Here is a 15,789-nt window from a genome sequence, read left to right as displayed (position 1 = left end):
ACAGGACGAAGATAAGAGTACTACATCGCATTAGAACTCTTCCTGCCGAAGAGGAACCATCACAATTTAAAATTTATGATGTTGTGAATGTCATTAGGAACGCTAAATCTTCCAAAGCGTTGGGCTCTTATGGAATCTCCATGGTAATGATGAAACACCAACCCACATTGTTCCCGGATTCCGAAAAATAAGAAGTGATCCCGCTACTGAAGACAGGCAATGATGCCGGTAAACGGAGAATCGTACAGACCGATTTCGCTTTTGTCGCCCTTAGCAAATGCCCTTGAGGCTTTAGTCTTCCCAGCATCAGAAATAGTTATCCAGTTTCCGATCATCAACATGGGTTCCGTTGGTTCAACCATAGCAAGTCCTGCGATAGAACAGTGATGGTGACGCTTGACTTATCAGAAGCCTTTAATACTGTCAAGCACTCCACGTTGTTTGTGGAGACATCAAGCGTACCACCCACCGGCCAAGTTTGAAACGTTGGATAATCGTTTATATGTGTGGACGCCAGTCGAACTTGAAATTCTGGAGCAAGAATTCCAACCCCGTGGAATGGAACAGAAAGCTCCCCAAGATGGGGTGATATATCCAGAACTTTTTAACCTTTACCTCTCCTGCATTCCGCTCCCTCCCGACGGCAATGACATCGGTGCCAGGTACTTACTCTGATGTCAATTGTGAAAGGCTGAACTCCTATTTGACGGATCTTACCACATTTTTCCATGCGGTGAATATACAAATATCCGCCACTAAGTCTACGACCACTCTGATCACCATATGAACAGCAGAGGTGAGAACAGAGTTGTGTTGTGGTTAAATGTCATGGTCGATGATAGCCGAATTCCGACCACAAACTACCCAAAAATTCTAGGGGTCACATTAGACAGTATGTTCATGTGGCCCGCGAATGCCACAGCTATCTGCGGCAAGCTGAGAATTCTGGAGAGAGAAGTCCAACCCCTTATATTGAAACAGAAAGCTCATAAAGGTGGGGTGATATCTCCGGAACTGTTTAACCTCTCCTGTACTCCGCCCCCTCCAGACGGAATTGAAGTCGGCGTCAGGTTGATGTCAATTGTGAAAGACTGAACTCCAACTCCGACAAGCTTAGATGTACGAACAATAACCTCAAGTCCCTAGGCGCAGATAAAAAACCTTGTTGATCTCCTATAACGCGAAAGGTCGGTCTGTGATAAGATATGCGGTGCCAGTATGGTCCTCGAATATAAATACAACGCGATGGACAACTGAGAACTGCAACAAGGTGTTTCCTTATGTTGTCAGTGAACCATCTACATGAGGAGACAACGTTTAGTCCAGTACATCAACACATCGGCATGCTTTCGTTGCAGTACTTGCTCGGGTGTTATTGTAAGAACCATCCTAATCACCGTATGGTGTATAGGACCCCCCACCCAGGCATGTCAGGAGGGATCTTCAGAATGTAGAACGAGAGAGAGGAAACGTTAGATCAACAAGCCTATCAAGCTGGTTTAAATGAAATTCACACGGATGCAAGATGCCATAAACAACTCTCGTTTGAATGTGGACCTCGGAGAACACCTCCATTAATCTCAGCAGAGGAGCGTCAGTTGCCACGACAAACCAGTGTAGCTTTGCCTCTAATACGTTCGGATGGTGCAGCCGTCTGAATTTTTATAAAGCAAGTATCGATGACACACAGCAGCATTTCAACTGCCCAGCCAAACCTACTCAACTAACTCCAGTAGATCTGTGGTTACATTCCATCAAAGCAACCGCATTCATGGAAATGGAGATAGATCCAGAGCCAGATTAAGCAGCAAATAATGTTATAACAACAACTATATGCTCAATGTTTCAACAATTAATAACAATTGTATTATAATTAATTTGTGTTAAAATCACTGACCAAATCAGTTCTAATTAATATTTTACTTACCAAAACAGGATGAAGATCCACACCATACATATCATGCCATTTGACTTTATCCAAGTAATTGAGTTCAGCAGCAGCCGGTGACATACCCTTCAGCTGTTGATGAAGTTCAGCAACCCGATTTTCCAATTCACTACTTTGATTGGGTAGTAAACGAAATTCGGATACATAACCTTTGGAATGGCGTCTTTGGTCATAATCACCCAGTTCAGCTGAAATGTAGGCAAGAACAATAAAATATAAGATTTTCTGAATTACCCATACCTGTAACACAAATATTATACCATGAAGTGCACAAGTGCAGATCACATAATTCATGTAGATTGTCAAATGTATTTAATTTATTAGCATAACATGTTCTACTTACACTGCACAACAAATGCACCCAATTCTGCAGCCAATTCAAAGGCAACTGGTAACCTTCCTTGCAGGACATCCTGTTTGACTTGTAGAAATAATTGGTATCTGAAAAATGAGACATTTTGTGTAAACAACAATAATTACATGGTGATACAGACGCATACTATAGGCTAGAAATGCTTTAAGTTAAAATAACATTTGACCAAGTAAACAAAACCAATGAAGACGTAGAAGCAAAGATCAACAAATAACAATGCGCCACAAATACATGAAACACACACACAGTCTCACTAGTATGTGTACATTTACAATTTAAACAAAATTTCCATAATCCTTTTGGACAAAATAAACAAACAACTCAAACATACTCAAACTCTGGATAAGAGGATAACACCATTGAATTTAGGTTTCATTGTTGTTCCCTATATGAATATCAAAAGCTTTTAAAAATCTACACACAACTTATCCTCATTGATGTCTGTAACCATGGCACTTGAAATCAATGGAGTTTGGGTTGTTCGGATTTTTGACCACACAGATATGCAGATTGTTGTTCTGTTTGTTTAGATTCTATGGCAAAAGTTAATATTTACGATAATTATTACTTGCATTGACAACGAAGAATCGAAGTGTCAACATCAGTCGTTTGTATATTTGTGTAAATTACCGATTGACATGTAAAGTTAGTGAAAATCTATGTTTAGGATGTGAATGGAGCAATCGAATGAAATTTGTAATAAAATATCCCCACTTAAAGTTATGAAGAGGAATTCTGTTGACATTTTTAGTTAGATACAGGTATAGGAGGAAATTAAAACACAACAAGTAAAAAAGTATCAGTCAGCTTTGCCGACAGAGATATACCCTCAGTATGTGACCAGCACAAAAAAGAAAAACAAGTAAGAACGCTGTTAACCCAAAAAATTGTTGGAAAAATTGACGTAAAACTCGGATATCTTCGAAAATTTTTGTGGTTTTTTTTGCATTTTGTTATAGTATTGTCTGCTATCAGTCATTCCATGTTTATACAGCTTGATTTGGCCGGTGTATTTCCACGCAAATGGCTAAAACGCAAGCAATTAAAAAATATTTTTTTTGTAATTTTCGACTTTTCATGAAAAATTTAAATATGCGATAAAAATTTAATGAAAAATGTTAGAATCATATAAAGTCAGGAAATTGTTAGGAATATAGTAAGAGTATTTTCTCAATCAAAAACCAAGGGATTGGCATGTAAGAATACACCTATATTGCCCTTCAAAGTTATCGGCCCGATTGCAGGAAAACTCTATGCAACACGAAAATTATTAACTTTCGCGGTTATATGCCTCCAAAGGTTTGAGGCTTTGATGTCAAAAGGGGTCATTTTGTCAGGACTATATCTTCCAAACTGATAGGGAATTTGAATTCATCTCAGAGGCAAAGTTGTAGAAAGTTCTAGGTCATAATCGTCAAGATGTAATTTCTTTTTTACATTTTATCTCCGCTTTTGGTACAGACATCAAACCGATCAAATTCAAAGTAAACAACCAACGACAAAAATGTACCTTAGATCTCAATAAACATATTTTTAGAACATACGAAATCTGTAAAACGGGTTTTAAAGGTCAAAATAGCAAAGCAAACGGGACTTTCATCCTGTTTTCTCTGGTTCTGGTCCACAGATATTAAACCGTTCAATATTCAAGACAACAGTGAACTACTATAATGTAGCAAAGATATCGGTAAACAACTTTCTGGAACATACGAACTATCTGCGGAAGATTCTTAAAGCTCAAAATAGCAAAACACTTTAGAAAATAATTGAATTTTATACTTTATACTTTTATACCTCCAAAATTTTAGAATACAGTCAACCACAAAAATGTACCTAAGATTTCAGTAAACAACTTTCCAGAACATATGAATACTCTCAGAATGAAGCTTAAGCTGAAATTCACAAAAAAATCAATTATTGTTAACATTTTCCCCATCTCAGGTCTGTTAATAACAAACTCTTCAAATTCAAGAAAATTTTAAAGGAACAGGAAAGACTGGGCATATATAATCGAACTTTGAGGTTGAAGAACTATTCCTGGAAAGTTTATTTGTTCTAGAAAGTAGTTTTTTGAGTTGCTGGTATTCTTTAATTTTGAGGAATTTGTTACATATGTACCAGAATCGGAGAAAATGTATACACATCGAATATTTTCTAAAGTGTTCTGATATTTTTACCTTTTAGAACCTTTCACTGACAGTTCGTATGTTGCAGAAAGTCGTTTACTAGTATCTTTGCAACATTATTGTAGTTGATTGTTTTCTTGAATATTGAACGGTTTAGTATCTATGGACCAGAACCAGAGGGAACTAGATAAAAGGCATGTTTGTTTTGCTATTTTGACCTTTAAGAGCAGTTCGTACTTTCTAGAAATTTGTTTATTGAGATCTGTAGACCACAACCAGAGAAAAAAAATTAAAATAAATTTGACCTTTCCGATTTTGACCTTGCATGTGATATTTGATGGATTTTATGTGTTCACAAATGGGCTACAACTTTCCCTCTGAGAGTAAATCAAACTTCTTAAAGGTTTGGAAGATATGATCCTGATAAAATGATGTCTTTTGACATCAAAGCATCAAACCTTTGGAGGCCTAAAACCGCGAAAGTTGATGAGATAGGGAAAACGGCGAGACTCGTGTCTTCTCCTTTTTGATCTTTTATCACACTGCAGTGTCAGAATATGGTTAATAATATATGACACAAAAAATTACACACAATGTAACTATAAGTTTTAGAGAAGAATGTTATTTTTTAAAAAATGCTTAAAAAGTTTCAAAAGAAATTTGAAGTATTCTCGAAAAAAATCTCGGCGCTAAGTGGGTTAAGTTCGGCCAGGCCGTTTATGAAAGTACTCTTATAAAAAGGGTTTAATACCAATGAAACACCGATGTTTTCCACCCATTCAGAATTCGAAATACCATGTTCCAATTATTCCATTTGGATGATGTGTGTACATTAGGGCTATAACCAAAAAATACCCCACCAGTACCGTGTGGGGAATTTTGTCCTGATAACGAAAACGCGTTTCTAAGATCGATTCGGTGAAAAAAGTTTCCGCACCGACTGCGATTACTAAAACCCTTTTGATACTTTTTACAAATGACACCATATTCTCTTGTCCGATAGTTACAATAAATATAATCATAAAATTCGCGATTTTATAAAAAAACAACAAAATTGCAATATTGTCAAAAGTTCCTAATATGCTCTGAAATGCCGCGATTTGATAACAAATTGGTCAAGAATGGTTTGATATTGATTTTAAATAAGACTTAAAAAAACACAAATTTTAATAAAAAGCATATATGTTATTATAACAAATAAAATAATACATCACTGAACTTCAATGCATTTGGTGCGGAAACGTTTTTCGTGATAGAGAAAAAATTACACCTTATTTCATAATAGTTTTTCATTCTATACACGGCTATGTGGTGGTATTTTTGATAATTGCAAAAAAGTGCAAAAAGTTATAATCCTAGTGTACATCCTTCATATTGGGTTTACAGCAAAACATGAACCTATATTGATTATTTCTACGTGGAGGTTTTATATGCATTGAGTATCCGAAAAACCAAGTTTCAGTCTCTGCGGTAGACAAATTCTTTAGAAGACTTCACATCACGCGTTATCATTGTACCTTACAATATTCAATTACAGCAAGAACAGTTATATGGGGGTTATACCAAAATGTTGATCTTTGTCTACAATTTGTGTGAATTATTTTTTACAACTACGTTGCAAATAAGATTTTGATATGAAACCATCAAAATACCGAAATTCAGGAGAAACGTTCTGTGGGGTCTATATCAAAACGTGGATATCTATCAACCATTCTCAGAGGAAATGTTTTGTACCCACAACGGAGACTAAATACCGAAATAGAAAGCAGCACTTTCGGTTAGGTAATGTGGCTAAAAGCTTAAAACCCCGAAAATCGGGACGTATCCAAAATCAATAAACCGAAAATCGGGGGGTGATATGTTCTGTACCCACAACGAAGACTACATACCGAAATACAAAGACTGAATCAGTAATTTCGGTTAGGTAATGTGGCTAAAACCTTAAAATCCCGAAAGTCAGGATGTACCAAAAATCAATAAACCGTAAATGCAGGAATGTTGTATACCGGATGTTACCCATTTCTGTAGGTTAATGGGGCTAAAACCTTAAAAATACCGAAACTCGGGAAGTACCATTCTATGGTGGCTATATCAAAACATTGACCCATACTGAAGTTTTGTAGCCACAAAGAAGACCAAATACTAAATCCATTGTGGTAGAATAGTATAGCTAAAACCTTAAAAACACCAAAAATCGAGAGGTACCGATGAGTTGTATTGAAGTAAAATGGAACAATTACTTTCCTTTCGTTTATGAAGTAGACAAAATACCAAATTTCAGCAAGTTCGGTTAAACAATGTGGCTAACTTTCAAAATACTGAAATTCGGGAGGTACCGTTCCATGGGGGCTATATCAAAACGTCGATCTATACCTACAAATTTATGGCGGAAAGTTTTTAGACTTAAAGAAGCCTTAATACCAAATTTCCGATATTTCGTTCTATGGGGGCTATATGAAGGTGTGGACTTGTACCGACAAGTTTCTGGGGGAACAAAGACTATATCGACAAAATTCAGGTGAAAAGTTTTACACTCCCAAAGAAGACTAAATACCAAATTTCGGTGTGATAATGAGGCTAAAACCTTTAAAATACCGAAAATGTGGTGGTACGGTGGCTCTATCAAAACGCAGACCGATATAGCCCATTTACAATACCAAATTTCTATACCAAATAACAAAGCTCTATCTTATAAATTGCGAGCTGTATCTTGATTTCAACAGACGGACGGGCGGACGCACGGACGGGCATGGTTATATCGACTTAGCATCTTACCCTGATCAAGAATATATGTACTTTATATGGTTTTCGATGAATATTTCGATGTGTTACAAACGGAATGACAAATATAATTATACCCTCTATATTATGGTGGAGGGTACAAAAAATATCACTAGCATCTAAGACTATAAATCTCCCATCAGCATTGCCGGAAGCAACTAATGCAGTGTGTGTGCGATCAAAGACAACCTCTCACTGAGATGTATCCTCTACAATGACAACGAGTGAATTTAACTTTTTTATGTGTTTCCGCATCCTATGTAATGTTACGGAAGTATATCTGCCTTCAAACAATTGTACAAAAATATAAATAATAAAAATGTTAAAATATTTTTCCGCGAGAGGTTTTTTTTATCGAATCACATTATATGTAAGATTTTATTTAAACTTACATAAAAACTACTCAAAATATGATAGATGGATATGAGATCGTAAAAAGTCATCACCCTACTGGACACGGTATCAAAGTATTTATAAATTTGACACTCTTTCCTTCGCTCCGTGCCTTTTTTCCACCTTCATTTAATGTCCCTGTGTTTTTTCGGCCTAATGTAATCATCACTAAATCAAAGTGCAAAATTGTCTTTTCAATTTCCCATTATGGTTTTCAATATCATATTTGGCATGTCTGCTCTCATTTCAACTTGACGTTGTTAATGACCGCAGACTTTGAACAAGCAAAAAGGACATAAAAACTCAAAAAAACTACAAAGAAAATTAGAACATAAACCTACAGTCAGGTTACACTTAAACAAAATGGATAGTTGGAAAAGATAGTTTTGCTGAGAAAAGCGATAACATATGTAGGGGTTTGTAGGTACAATGCCTTGCACGCAGAATGTCAATAGTACGATTCCTGCGCGCGGAGAAAGTATGGGACAAGTTTGATTTAAGAATAGGTTCTTTAGAAATTTAGAGACATAAGAGATAGGAGGAATCAATTCAATATAATCCAATCTGAGAGTATGCAAAATTCTCAGTGTATTCAGTTGCATGCCGTGTGGTTAGCCTGGAAAATTCTTTATTGAATTTGAATTGATCGAAATTGACAACAAAAAGGAGCAGAAATGACGAAATCAAAATCACTTCATTCATGATAACAGCATTTCAAAGGGGTTGCTATATTTGAAAGGATTCGCCGCATGTGTACTTTGGCTTTTATTTATGCCATTTCATTTGGGCATCATGTAGACGTGTCAAATGCAATTTTCCCAAAAAAAAAACGTTTTTTTTTTGGTTATTTTGATTTTTTGATGTGGTGATTCTAGTTTCTCAACAATCCATCTGTCCGGGCATATGTATGTTGTTCTAAAACGAGTGCATGCATGCATCATCATTTTCAATAGCAATTGCAAACATTTCATTAAACATCTGTCGCCGCGTAAATATCATTGATAAATATTGGTTTTAGAAGCAACGAACGAGTGCCGGCAATCTATTTGTTTTAATGGTGTGCAAAAATTGCAATTGGGAATTTCTGTTTGAGGTTTTTTTTTTTTTGAGAACCAATTGAATAGAATTTTGGTTTTGAAGTGTGTGTGTCTGCATATAAAATCAGTTCATATTGTGACCGCAATTTGGCTCATAATTATGTTGGCATACAATTCTGTTTTAAATTAAGAATTTGAAAAACGGATGATGGGAAAGGATTATATGATGGATTAATTCTAAACATGGTGGAAAAAAGAGACGGAAATAACAAACCTTTATGAATTTTTAAGCAACTAAGGCTGCGTTTATATTGTCGCTCATTATGCCACAATTGTCTTGATTTATTTGAGGTATAGTTTCATATATCTCTAAACAAATCAAGATAAAGCAGTCCACCATGATAATAAACATTATTTGAACATATATTTAATACTAAATAATCTCTTGCCTATCATCCTACTTAAAAACTTCTAACATCTTATGCTGATTAATTACGTTATGTCTTCTTAAATGTTTCAAATTTCTTTTCGAACATCCTTAAGATTGTATAAATGTATGTGTGAAATATAAATGTTATGAAGCTTAACTTACCTTGTAATTTCCTCCACTAATTTACAGGGATCGGCAGCATAAAATTTAACACCAAAATATAAATCGTATGGATCTGCTTTGGGTTTTAATTGGCGGGAAATGCGTGAGGCAGGATCCAACCAATGCTGTGCAGACATCAAAAACCAACACCATCACAACCACGACATGGCACGTGCAGCCAACACCATTCATTAGCAATGAATTCACAGCCAGTCCAAATGGCAACAATTGATAAAGCATTACAGACGCAGACGACGACGGCGAAAAACAATAAAATTCCAAGATGCGTTGTGGAAGGAGAAGAAAACAAAAAGAAGAAAGGAAGAAAGAAAAAAATAAATAAAATTGAATGTAAATTGAATAAAACTTGTGAATGTTTATTTGAAGATAACTCAGGGTCGCCGGAACCGTAGCCCAAACAAAACCTTTACTCTCTTCGCCATTCGTCCCTGTCACTTGACTTCATTGGAAGACTGTTTAAAATTCTGTGTAAAGTTATGGTGAAAATCCATGGCAATAAATTGTGAACATCCGCAATGAAAACTCCCCGAAAGAAGAAGAAGAATAGGAAAATGGCATACCAACACCCTTGTATTGAATTTACAACAACTTGAATTTGAAACGTGTTCACTTGCCACCATCTTCTCTCATTCTCTGTTCCCTCAACCATTTCCACCAAGACAAACCAAACTTAATCTCTGGTTTATGTTCAACGTCGCCACTTTGGTTGAGCAAGGACACAACGTCATCACTCAGGCGGCCGGCATTACAACTATTGGGAATGGTTAGGGATTTTGTGGAGGTTAAATGATTCTTACTAATATTGTATGACCTTCAACATACAACAACATGCTTTTAGAGAGACAGAACTCTTCGTTTTGCAGTATTTTACAACAAAGAACCAAAGTCATTTATATATTGAGGGGACAATTTTAAAAGTTTTACTTCCGTCTTAGAAGAAGAATAAGAAAATTGAAGCTTGTTGGGTATCTGAGGGCAGATAAGGAGAACAAAACTTTTGTTGTTCGTGTTTAAATTTCATAAAATAAGTTTCTTCTACAATTTTTTTATCAGACTAACAGATAACATTCGTAAACTGCAAAGTAATAGTATCGATTATAGGGTCTAAAGATGAAAGTGGGTGTTTGCTTTTTAGTTGTGATCTGAAGTTATATAGAAGCTTCATATATTATTGTAGTGACACAAAAATATAGACTCTCAAACTCAACCACAAATTTTCCATATTACATACCCTGCTTTTAACAAAGTGGACAATGACGACCGATCGTGAGGATTATAGCTATAGTCCAAGTAATGTGACAGAATATAAGCTATCAAAAAACAGCCTATAGGCTGCTATCGTCGCCTAATTTATAAACAAATTCGAGGTCATTTAGAATGAAAATATTACCTTCCAGATAGGCGAAATCTGCAAAATCATGCGACCAATCCCAGCAAAAATTCGGATCCGTTAGTCATTACGTAACCCATTACAAAGTAATGTAAACAAGCTTCTTTTCGCATTACAAGTAATCGGAAAAGTAATGGGTTACTTCATAAACAATTTACAAGGCAAACCTACTTACTTTACTTCTCACTAAGTAATGAGGACGGTGGCACAGTGTGTTCAACGCTCACCGTCGGCACGCGAGTGTTTTTTTAATTAAAAAATAACAGTTCGTGGTGCACATGAGCACTGCACATTTAAGTTATTAAGCAACCCTTAATATTCGTGTGCGTAACACAGTGTGTAGTGTCTTCGGCCAGAAATCAGAGGGTTCGTGAGTTCAATTCGGGCAGACAGCGAAATAAAATAAAAGTAAGAAGTGCGATGAAATTAAAAACAAATTCTCTACATAAACTGTTCTAAAACAGCTTACCGATGGTTAGAACGTGAGTATTCCCGTCAGAGATGGTCTGTATGACGACTTTTCAGGTTTTCGACTGTCAGAAAGGTGTAAACGTCGAAAACGTCATATACCCGTAGAAAACGTATAAAAAGTAGTAAACGTCATAAACCTCAAAAAATGTGTGTTACCATCATATTTTTCACTTGATATTAATTTTGCAAAACTGTCTGAGTTATTGAAGGGCCTTCGTACCTTTTTTGAAAATAACAGCATATTTTTATTAATATTTTAATGTTTGAAATAACTAAAATAATTGAATAAATTGTATTACGCACTTAGCACGCCATCTACAATATATTTCGAACACTACTAGAGTTGGGTAATCTAGTTCCTAGTTCCTTGTACTAGTTCCAAAACGTATGAGTAACATCATGAAATATAACGTGTGCTGTTAAGTATACGCAGTTTGTTCAAAGAAAAAATGTGGGCCATTGGAACTGCAAAGTGAACGAGATAGTTCCATATAGTTCCTTTGGCACAACTCTAAACACTACCACTGCTTTACATATCTCTAAAACCACACGGTGAAACTTTCATCCGAAAAGTTGGAGGATGAAGGAAATCCTTCACCCAAGCTCCTCTCGCCGAAAAGCTGTAAAAGTTTCGCATGAAAGTTTCAACGTGTGGCTTTTGAGTATGATTCAAAAGAATTTGCGGGTGAAGTAATAAGCAAACATATGTATAATGTCCATATAATCTAAATAAATAAATATATATATATATATATATATATATATATATATATATATATATATATATATATATATATATATATATATAAAATGTATATATATATTAGAGTGAAATCTTTTTATGCCTGTTTTTTAATATAATAGGATCTCAAATGAAATAATTAAATGAGGTATATTATGTAAAAACATCGATTTTTTGGTTATAAAATTCGTTTGTTTATTCTGTCAAAAACCTTGCTTTTTGGCTAGGTTTACGACGTTTCCGACGTATGTAATAGACATCAGAAATGTATGTCAGATACGTCATTATTGCAGGCAGACCATCTCTGATTCCCGTACTCAAGGAAGAGATAAGACTGTGCGCTCAGCTTTTTGGGGCATAAGTCTGCGTCTGCAGCCTATTGCATATAAGATAGTGTCTGGTATATCCAAGATATAACTAACTTTAAATTAAAGGTGCTTATATCTCGGACGATTTTGTGGATTTTGAAACTACAACGTTCATAGATGAGAAAAATCAAAACAAAAAAAAAAAAAGAAAAAAAAAACGTTGAAAGGATTTTACATATGTAAATCGCAGTCAAAGTTCACATTGGTAGGGTCTTTTTAGGTTTTCAGGATTTAGCTTGGAAACGGTAAGTCTCATCGAAATGGGACTGGAGAAAATGTTATAGCTGTGAAAATTCTTTACAAGATTGAAATCTATGATTGTTTCTTAGGGTTTGCCGTTTTTGAGATGTAGCAGTTCAAATTGGGACATTGCACTAACTCCATCGCCTGAATATAAAACACGGTTCGCCTTAACTAATTCTAAACCACAATCCACTTAAAAAATCTTTCGATGTGAAAGACATATATACAGTCTACGATGGAAAAAACCCATCGACTGTAATATGAATGCAACATTGAAAAATTTGATTTCTGGAATAGAAGGGGGACAAATGAGTCGTCTTTGGAAATAAAAAGCTTCAATTTAGGGTTTTTCATCGGGAATTCCCGGGACGGGAATTCCCGTATTTCCCGCTCATTTTTCACACCCGCAATCCCGCTGCTAATCCCGGGAATTCCCGGGAAATATTATATACTAAAAACGGGCTGTAAAAAGAATGTATTCAAAAATAAATTGCAAATATTTTTCAATACTTATTTAATTTTTTGTCTTTAAATTAAAATTATTATATTCTTTATTGTTCTATCAAAAATTTTCAAGAAGTTCCACTTCGAAGTATCTGAAGTTATTACAGGTTTGAAGTTAAAACATATACATACTTTAAAACAACATCTTTACTAGGTCGGCCAGTTAGACTACTTAGATAGTAAACTTGATAGATCTTACATTATCAGTTATTATAGTAGTCATCTGGGCTTACCGTCCAACCGTATATAGACATTGCTTTCAACATTTCGAAACCGGAGTAGATTCAACCCGGACACATACATACCAAAATAAGGCTTAGAATCTCGTGTTTTCTTCTTGTTTACATTAGTTCTTACTAGAGGTTGCTTTGATAAAAATTGTGTGGTATACGGGAAGACTTTTGACATTTTGTGTAAAAGTAAACAGCTAGTATCGAAAAAAAATGGAAGTGGAAGAAAAATATACAGTTTTAAGACCTCGGTACATAAACGGCTTTTTTGTTTAAATTATTTATGGTAAAATTCTGAAAAGCAACATAGTTCGAATAAGCAAAAAAGACATGCCTTATGCATCGAGTCCTTTAATTCAGAACAAATAAAAAAATTTAAAAACACAAAGAAGTTTGGTATTTTATATTTTATTTTCTTCTCGACATTGTGATAATCGCCTGGTGTCTACCAGACCGGTGGTTTTAAATGTATTTAAATGAATTGCCTATTTGTTCAGAAGCTCCACAAAGATTGTTATTATTTGTAATAATTCTAAAAATTGTACACATAAACAGTAAGCTAATTAAAGAGCTATAATTTACTTAGGTATATTCGAGAATACCTTTTTATTGCCTTTATACTGCGATTTGTCATTATAGTATATTTGAGCGGGAATTCCCGGGAATTCCCGGGATTGAAAAATATTTCCCGAATTCCCGGAGATTGAAAAAGTCCGGGAAAAGAAAAACCCTACTTCAATTTGAACTTCACAAATGCAAAATTGCAATCTTGGATGTATAAATAGGAGCTCCAAATGGCGAAAATTGTCTTGCAACAACAACAACATCTAATATGCTTGATGATGTTAGCCTAACCAGCTAACGAAACGATCGTCGCATAGTGGTTGATGTGTGTGTGTAGGACTTCGCTAGATATCAATTTTTCAATGTAATCTCCTTAGGTCATAAAAAGCTCGATTAATTAAATTAATGAAAATAGTTTACACTTGGAAATTCTGAATCCGCAAAAAACTTCTCAGGTTTAAGCACCTTGATTTAATGGTGATATTCTGTAAACGACTAAAGCCTGAATTTGCGATTCCCTGAAATCTCAGTCGGCTTTGTAAGATGAAAAAAACTATTCCGGAAAGGAAATGTTAACATTAATGGCATAATGTGTGTTCGTTTACTGAAAATTTGTACAAATTGTTACTGGATGTTGTTCGTTTACTCTACTGTACAATGCAAAAGACCTTAGCCGATTGCATGAAGTTACGGAACTTGCACAAATTGTTGAGTAAACGAACACACCTATAATATACAAACCGCATGTTGTTTACTTAGTCCATATTTACATTAGGCAATTTTCCTTACGGCAATTGCCAATTTGATGTAGAGAGAAGAGGTGAGGTATATGGGAACCCTTTGCCTCTCAACACCCTCTCTTACCCACAAACTGACAATTGCCTCAAGGAAAATTGCCTAATGTAAATATGGACTTATGACAAAAACATTAGGCCAGCACGATAACTTTCCCAGCAATAATTACTCAGCAAACTCCAGGAACTTCTCTCAGTGAATTTTACTCTCTCAAGCAAGAAAAATTGCAGAAAGTTATCGAACTGCATTTTGTTAGAACTTGCAAGAAAGTCAGCTGTTTCCGAAAACGTATGAAAATTGTTTTTTTTCTTTTGATTTTTTAAACCAAATGAAACAAAAAAATAAAATTTAATATTGCAGTTTACTTATTTAAAGCAATAATCCTACTCACAACGCTTTAGAAACTAAAAAAAATGTGAAATAGTGAAATTTTCGTGGTCAAAAATGTTAACATTTCAAGTTGTTTACATTCAACAGCTGATTTAAAATCAGCTGGCAAAACCTACAAATTTTTACGGGACAAATTTTCCCAGCAAAAATTTGCAAGTTCTCAGTCACAGAATTGTCAAAAATCTCTCTCAACTTGCTCTCTTTTGCTGGATAATTTTGTTATCGAACAGCATTCAGTAAAAATTTGTACGAATTTGTACAAATTTTTGGGTTATCGTACAGACCTATTGACATCATGTGTCGGTAAATAAAAGAAATAACTGATACATCTAAAAAATGGTAAAGTGGGTATGGAGTAAACGGCGATAAGACCAAGTTTATGGTATCAACACACAAGATGTCCAATAGAATCGGACCATCCCTAGACGTTGAAAACTACAAATTTTAAGTAGTTAATGACTTTAGTTACATCTGCACTGCCATAGATAAAACAAACAGGATACGTTTTGAAATAAAGATAAGAAAGAAAGAAGGCCTAAAAGGAACTATGGGTCTATCTCGTTTCCTTTTGTATTTTACAAACAAATGTACAATGACATTATACCCCTTACCACAGTGGGGTGTAGGGTATAAATACACTCTACTAGTCAAAGATACTTCCAGTACTTATAAACCAGATGAGGCTGAACTTGGTATGTGTGAGAGAAAATTCTTCGAAAGATTTATGGACCAATATGCGGTGAATACCGGGGTCGTACGAGTTGTACCAACCGACCGACGTCGATATAGTAAAACGTGTCGAGCTACAATTGTGTTGGCTG

The 15,789-nt window shown here is 35.2% G+C and overlaps 1 protein-coding gene across 4 annotated transcripts in view; it reads right to left on the bottom strand.

Moving 5' to 3' along the window:
- Positions 1–15,789, bottom strand: part of LOC141388803 (uncharacterized) — a 381,643-nt gene that overhangs the window by 117,078 nt on the left and 248,776 nt on the right. For all 4 annotated transcript variants that reach the window (XM_073959189.1, XM_073959190.1, XM_073959187.1 and 1 more), the window contains exons 5-7: positions 9,251–9,375; positions 2,292–2,389; positions 1,928–2,136 (exon numbers count right to left, since the gene is read on the bottom strand). In XM_073959189.1, coding sequence (XP_073815290.1) covers positions 1,928–2,136; positions 2,292–2,389; positions 9,251–9,375 — 432 coding nt within the window. The remainder of the gene's footprint in view (positions 1–1,927; positions 2,137–2,291; positions 2,390–9,250; positions 9,376–15,789) is intronic.

Source organism: Musca autumnalis, unplaced genomic scaffold (assembly GCF_047663935.1).
Source record: "Musca autumnalis isolate F117 unplaced genomic scaffold, ASM4766393v1 scaffold_1, whole genome shotgun sequence".
NCBI classification, from domain to species: Eukaryota; Metazoa; Arthropoda; class Insecta; order Diptera; family Muscidae; genus Musca; species Musca autumnalis.
Note: the sequence above shows the minus strand (reverse complement) of the source record. Positions and strands in the feature narration are given on the sequence as shown.